The sequence below is a fragment of the Olea europaea genome, unplaced genomic scaffold (assembly GCF_002742605.1).
Source record: "Olea europaea var. sylvestris unplaced genomic scaffold, O_europaea_v1 scaffold2183, whole genome shotgun sequence".
Classification (NCBI taxonomy): domain Eukaryota; kingdom Viridiplantae; phylum Streptophyta; class Magnoliopsida; order Lamiales; family Oleaceae; genus Olea; species Olea europaea.
In genome coordinates this window covers 47,726-54,927 of record NW_019239836.1, presented here as the reverse complement: position 1 = coordinate 54,927, position 7,202 = coordinate 47,726, and the positions used below count along the sequence as shown (strand labels likewise).

General features: G+C 34.9%; 1 protein-coding gene across 2 annotated transcripts; it reads left to right on the top strand.

The window, feature by feature from the left end:
- Positions 1-3,500: 3,500 nt before the first annotated feature.
- Positions 3,501-5,856, top strand: LOC111380693 (transcription factor TCP13-like). Of its 2 annotated transcripts, none has more exons than XM_023004326.1 (2): positions 3,501-3,821; positions 4,305-5,856. In XM_023004326.1, exon 2 carries the CDS (start codon positions 4,445-4,447, stop codon positions 5,471-5,473), a length of 1,029 nt encoding a protein of 342 aa, XP_022860094.1. In that variant the 5' UTR covers positions 3,501-3,821; positions 4,305-4,444; the 3' UTR covers positions 5,474-5,856. The 2 variants fall into 2 exon arrangements, with proteins under 2 accessions (XP_022860094.1, XP_022860093.1); XM_023004325.1 differs by having other exon boundaries at positions 3,508-3,821; positions 4,302-5,856.
- Positions 5,857-7,202: the final 1,346 nt, after the last annotated feature.

Genomic DNA, 7,202 nt, shown 5'->3' with positions numbered 1-7,202 from the left:
AAAATAAGTTAAATATGTATTTTGACACTTTGAAAACGTCGTATAATTACATCATTATTAATATTATTAAATAAATTTTGCTACTTGTATAGTTTTGTTTATCATTTCGTTGGCAAATGCTAAGTTAACATTGAGTAAATTAAATTGAATATAGAAATTAAATGAATTGAAATAAAATTCAAGTTTAGTTCAGGAAATAAATGAAATTCAAATTTAAAGCAAATATAATTCGAAAGTAATTCAAATTGCATTTAATCCGTAACGATCCTAAAAAATTTACGTCATATTTCATGTAAGACTTCCAAATGAAACGACATAAATTATATTGAAAAATTTATCGTGCAAAAATAATAATTAATTAAATTTAAAAAAAAAACGAATTAGACGTCTTTTTTGAGGAGTACGTTTGATACATATTTAACCATTTTCGATATCCATTTGGACCATTCGATATGAAAACGATGTAGTTTTCGAAACAAACTTTTACATGGCATAGACGATTTGTGGATTCAGATAGCACATGATTGCAAATGAATTTTTAAAGTTAGAATATTATCGAAATTCTCAAAATATTAGTTTCAAACGGCCTATTTTAACATGTCATAACTTTTGCTATAATCGACCACTTCGCATACCATTAATGAATAAAAAATTAGACCATGAGCACTTCGAAATGGTATTAAGAATGCAATATTTTGAAGTGTACAGACAATGTAGAGAACCTGTGATCCAGTTAAGGCATAACCCTCGATTTATCCCCTCCAAAGTTCTAGGGGCAAAGGTCTTGGGGGTCTAGGATTTAGTCTAGTATAAGTTGGGATGCCTGGATATAAAAAAAAAAATGCAATATTTTGACTTCATTTGACATTCTGACGAGTGCATCAAAGTAAATAAAAAAAAAAAAGGCAAAATTTTGTGGGGTCATTTGGTGGGTCCGCCCCTATTTGACAGTTGCTACCTCCGTCAGTCGCCATAGCCGTCCGCTTCTTAAGGACCCAAGGTTAATAAAGCCTTACAGAGTCTACAGACCACAGACGGTCGCGTCTCTGTAGATTATATTGTTTTGATTTTATTTATAACAACAGTCACATGACTCTCAACACTCCACATAATAATATTAGAATTCGATCTATTGAATGAAAAATGTATGAAAAGTTGCCTGAGTACTGCGTAGTTGTCTTCTTTGATTTGGTTGTTGTTCTAGAAGCGACCTCACTCCAGCATTCCCACCCCTGGAATGGGTGATTTATGAATGGCTAAGGATTTAAACAAAATAATATTTTTATGAACTTTGATGTGAGCCTGAGTTGGATTTGAAAGTCTAAGTGAAATTATTAATTTATTGAGATTTTATTGCACTTGAAAGTGAATTAGGATTACAATTTTGTGACATTAGCATTAGTTCTTTCCGTGGCTACTGCTACAGTCAAGAGAACATTTCCTGCGATGTCGTAGAGAATAATTGTAATATTCAAATATCTAAAATTTTCGTCACTTTTTAGAAGTTTAGGTGTGCCCTACTAACCAAAAAAGTCTGCGTCCACCACTGCACAATGGTGTACGCAAAGCATTACACCTCCCCTACATACAATAAAATATTTGTGGGCTCCCCTCCATGTGAGGGGTGTAATTTATTGTGTACACTATGAGGTGTACACGTAGAATAATAATTATAGGGATGTGTCCCTGTACCCTGACCAAAGAACTTGTGTTTGGGATCTGGGGACCATTTCTTCACTAATATTGCAAATAAGTTTTCAATTCTAACTGCTTCTGCTCCTTCTCGAGATTCCCATCACTGCTTGTTTTCATTTTTACAGAGGGTCAGAGAGAGACAGTTTCTTTTCTGCAGATACTATTCATTTCATGCATAAAATGAAAATGTATAACGAAAATTCTCTCTCTCTGATTGTGAAAGTATCCATGAAATGAATATTAATAGATATTATGATACTCGATTCTTGTCATGCATCAAAGATATTTATTCTTGTGCAGAAACTTGGATCGGGATTGATGAAGAAAAAGATGCGTGAATACTCCAAGGAAGTAAAAAACTGATATATATTTAAGCAAGAATTTCGGAGTTCAATAATAATAATAGGTCTAGAATTGGTATTACTCGTTAAGAACTCATGCTAAAACTAAAGTAAAAATGCTTTTCAGGCAGTGTGTTGTAAGGTTATTATTAATTATTTGTGTTTAAAAATTTGTGGAAAATATATAGTAGCCAGATTACTTTTTGTAAACTTTTGCTGACAGATTGTGGTATCATTTTTCTATGCACACAGTCATCTTTAAATTAATTCTTAATACTGCTGGTCGTTGGGAAAAATCTTAAATGTTTTTCACTATTCTAGGCAAAGTTTAAATGGACAATTCTGATATAAATTTATAAGTCACATAAATCTCTCTCTCTCCCCCTTGAATAGCGTAGTCCTTACATAATATTAGACATGATTTAACGAGATAATATACGTACATTTTTTTATATTGTCTAGTACCGCCTAATCTGCATTTCCAAGTATACATATTGTGATTGAGCTCTTGAAAAGCTGACAGTTTAATTTCCTTTTTCTTGACCTGGATAATTCCTTCTCTTAAATTTTCATCATGCTCTCCCTTTTTTTTTTTTTTTTTTTGGTTGTTCTTAGTTAACAATCTTCTATTTCACAAGAGCTAATCATTTGATGGGTCAAAAAGCATATTTCAGATCATTCCTTTTCCAAATGCAGAAAGAAACTCCAACACGGCTATGCTCTCTGTCAAACATAATTAATTAACAGTCAAATCTTGTAATATAATCACTTCCTGTCTAAATCAACCGATGCTGATCCACGAAAGTTTTCTCAGCGCTAGGGTGTGGTCCTCTCCCTAGCTGCTGATATTGAGTTTTAATTCAAGAAAAGCAATTGGTCCCTCCCCCATAAGGTAACCTCTCTCTCTCTCCCACCTAGCTACCATCCACATCAAGTTGAAAATGCTGTTGGTGTAAAGTCCAAGTTTTGAAGCCCTATTTAGTGGACTTATTTGAGAGGATTTTCTTATTGTTCTCGAAGTAAATTTTTTTATTAACTATATATCATGCTTATTGTCTTATTTTCTGATTAGTATGAATAACATATAAGTTAAAAAGAACCAAGATTAATGAAAGGCAGAGTGAGTCTTGACAGCAAGATTAAGGACCCAAGATTTAGTTGCTCTCTTATTTATGGCATTATTAGGGTTTAACATCATCCTTGGTACATACCAAGCGTGCTTCGGTTGAGACATATTATAGGAATCCCACGGCCTTTTATAGTTGTCGATAAAGTATTTACAACTTTTTCTAAATTTGCAAATCAAATGGTTTCTTGGTTAAAATTATATCATTTTTGCTCGATTAGAATCTCAAGTGTTCTTCACTAAACTCATGTTTTTAACAAAGACGGCTAATTATCTCACTATAATAGGTAGGTTAAGACTTAATTCATTAATAAAGAACATAACATCATTTACTTGTTTGATGAGAATTTGATAAGAACTTCGCAGTCTCATTCATCTGTCAGATGCCGAGGTGCACGTGGCTGCATTTGCACCATTCTTTCTATGGATGGTTGAAGAGGGCATCTACTTTTCTCCAATCCCACAGCTTGTGTTATAAGTATATACTCTAAATGAAAGAGAGTTTTCCTCTTTGAAACCATCATAGGGCTTACAAAGCGGTACACTGAATTCAGAAAGATGTATTGATCTGAAGTTCGTCAGCGGGCAGTTCTCTTCTCAGTATATAGAACTTAATTATCATTCTCATTGAAGACCATGGAAGTTGCAGAATTTCAAAGGTGCGCATTTCTTATTATTGTCTTTCGGTTGTACCGGCACGTTTTCATGAGTTCATCAATTTCTTTCTCGAGTTACAACTGAGATATATCCATTGATTTCTTGAAAATATTGTACCACAAAAGTAGTTTTTTCCAGTCACCCCGTATATACTGATGAGAATCTTTTGCTCTATTCCAATTTTTTTTCTAATTTATAATACTAATTATAAACTCTATTTCAAGATTCAACCAAACTGAGATCTGTTTTAGATCCTATACAGTTTGCAGGACCAAACTCTTTAATTGATAATTATCTTGAAACAATTTTAGTTCATCTGTAAAAGAAAACAATTATTTGGCAGTATTCAGTTTGCTTTTTGTTTATAAATTTATTATTAGGTAATCTTTTTCTCATGAACTGATTGTGATATGGATAATAGTTGTAGCAAATTTCTGATCATTTAGCTAATTTCCATCCTTTTATGTTTCGTTCTCTCGTAGAAGAATATCATAAGGAACTGAGAGAGGAAGTTCATTCAAAGAAATAAATTAGGAGGGACAGAAGATTCAATATCCTCACCAGCTTGGAACAGTTTTATTAAACAGTTTAATTTCTTTTGCCCAATTATGAAAAAGTACACAAGATGACTACAAGAGAAGTAGATTTCAACACAAAACCGGAAAGCAGCACAGGTGATGTTGGCAAAATTCCTTCATCCAGTCCAACATCTTGGTCCAGGTTAAAGGATCCACGAATTGTGCGCGTATCACGAGCATTTGGAGGAAAAGATAGGCACAGCAAAGTCTGTACTGTAAGGGGCCTAAGAGACCGGCGCGTAAGGCTTTCTGTTCCTACTGCGATACAATTATACGATCTTCAAGATCGATTAGGGCTAAATCAGCCAAGCAAGGTGGTTGATTGGTTGCTTAATGCTGCAAAGAATGAAATTGATGAACTTCCCCCTCTTCAAATCCCTCCAGGGTGCTTTAGCCAAAACATTCATCCAATGCTAAATTCTCATGAGTTTAGACCTCCTCAATCTGATAAAGAAGTCCTAAAGATCAGCAACGGTATCAGTTGGAACGAACCCTTAAAACAATCCCGAACAGATCTATGGGGGGACAAGTCTAAGGATGTTTCTGGAGAAACAACTATGGCAAGAAGTGAAGAAGAAAAACAATGTAACCTCGACAGTGAAGAAGCATATGTTTCTGCAAACAATCTTTTTCCGAAGCCTAGTCAATCTTCTCTTCCAGGTTTGCTAAACAATGCAATGCCATATAATTCTTTTCTCAGATGGGATCCTTCGAATCCATCGTTATCTCATTCGCGAAGTGCTGGATTGACAGTCCAACCAGAAGATTTCCACAACTTCAACCTTGTGCCATTGTCTTCTTCAGCGGTGTCTGTCCCATCAGGTTCTCAGCAGGTTCTTGTTTATCAACCTAGAATGACACAATCTTATTTCCCTTCACCAGAAGAATTTGATCCAAAACAAGTACACTTTCAGAATCCCAGTTCCCAATTATCAAATTCCCTTACTTCGCCAGTTCACTCCACAGCTGAATCAGTTAGACCACTCCATTTCAGCATGACAGCTAGCCTTCTCCCTTCCCAAAACAATGGTGGAAGGGAGCCAAACAAACACGGTCAATTCAATGACCCCGTCTAAGATTTCTGCATTTTCCGATTGATGGAATTAACGTTCTTAGAATCGATCAAACTTTTCCACAGCATGCTCATCATCATAGTTGTGATCTTATGGACGATTTCGTGAATCAGCTTCATTGAGCTGCTGGGAAATGAGAAACTCAGGTCAGTTACACCTGATGATGTGAATGCATTTTACTCTACTGGAAGATGACTACATAAGGTTTTGTTGTTATAGTTTATATTTATTGCCCTAAACGACTGTTGATCATAGTGAAAAGTTTGACATTAAGATTGATTTGGTGTAATTCTATATGTATGTTGTTCCCTATTTTGGCTCTAGTAATACTATATATTTATATGTGTGTGTGTGTGTGCGTTTTCCGACAGATTTTTTCTTCAAAATTGATTTGAGTTATACAAGCCAATTTCGATTTTTCTTGTACAACTCTTTGTAAAACATGCTTTACTTAAATTTGACCATGAAATGTCTTAAACACCAATGCTTTTTCTCCGCGCCGTGCTTCCTTGCTCTTTAATCTCTGACTTAACATACCCCTTGACGTCTTGATATATAGCTCGTACCTTTGCCCGTTAGTTTAGTAACTGCAAAAAAAAAATCCAGGACATATAGCCCAGAATACTGGTCTAATACCAGAAATTCTTGAATCATGAAGCTCTAGCACAGTTCCCAGCTCAAACTGATTTTTTATAGATTCATTTTCATCGTCAGAATATTTCAAGAACAAAGATCAAAGTAGGGTTGATATAGGAAGCTGGTGCATATAGTCAGTAGAAGATAAATAACAAAAATAAGGGCAGTAGTGTCTGTTCTTGAATGAATGAGACAGGCACAGTATTGTCAACTTTACGTAAGATCCAACAAAATACTAGTGGATAAAGGAGGAGGAAATTAAACGTAATCTCAAAGGGTTTATTGAAAGTAGGCATCAAAAATGAAAAGATAGTGGGTGGTCCTAAAATCAAGAAAAGGATTGGAGGTACAAAGTAATTAGGGTTTGGAAGCTGTGGTCTTTATTTAAAAAAAAAAAAGGTTGAACCCCAACCTTGAGGGCCCCCATCGCTCTGTCCCTAGAACTTTGTGAGGGACGTAAATTGTGGGATGTGCCCCAACAGGCCAGGGAACAAGAGCTACCTGTACACTGCGCCTACAAGGAGTCTAATTTCATGTCTCAAGAATCGAATTCCCACACTGTGGCTGCCAGCAAAGCGTGAGATAACCCACTCCTATCCTTTGCACCGCTGGACTATGCCCCAAGGAGCTGGTCTTTATTATCATAGATAGTGCGTGGGTGTAGAACAAGGGACCACTGAATTTTTTTCTAGGAGGGTCCCTAGTGACGGATCCATTACTCGTCTCAGATCAAACGGAGGCATAACTAGAGTATGGAAAATTATCAAATAGAAAATATAATAATATTATAAATAAAAGTAAAAAAATAAAAATAAAGAAGTCATATAATTTTATTTTATTTTCAAATTTTTAGTAAAACTCCACTGGTCCCTACATCCATCCATCACGCCTTGTATCTATCATATTCCTTTGGTACTAAAGTTTTATCAACTTTTTAATTGCTCAAACTTTAATTTCAATTACGCATTTCATGGAGTCCAAAATTTTAATCAACTTATCAGCGACACATTAAATAAAAAATTATCAAAATCAGTTAAAGTTTTTTTTTATCAAAAGTTTTGTCACACAGTCCCTAAGTGTAAGTCTGATTATAAAT

What these genes read in the sequence shown, in the direction of transcription:
- LOC111380693 (XM_023004326.1), top strand. Translation starts at nt 4,445, where the DNA reads ATGACTACAAGAGAAGTAGATTTCAACACAAAACCGGAAAGCAGCACA.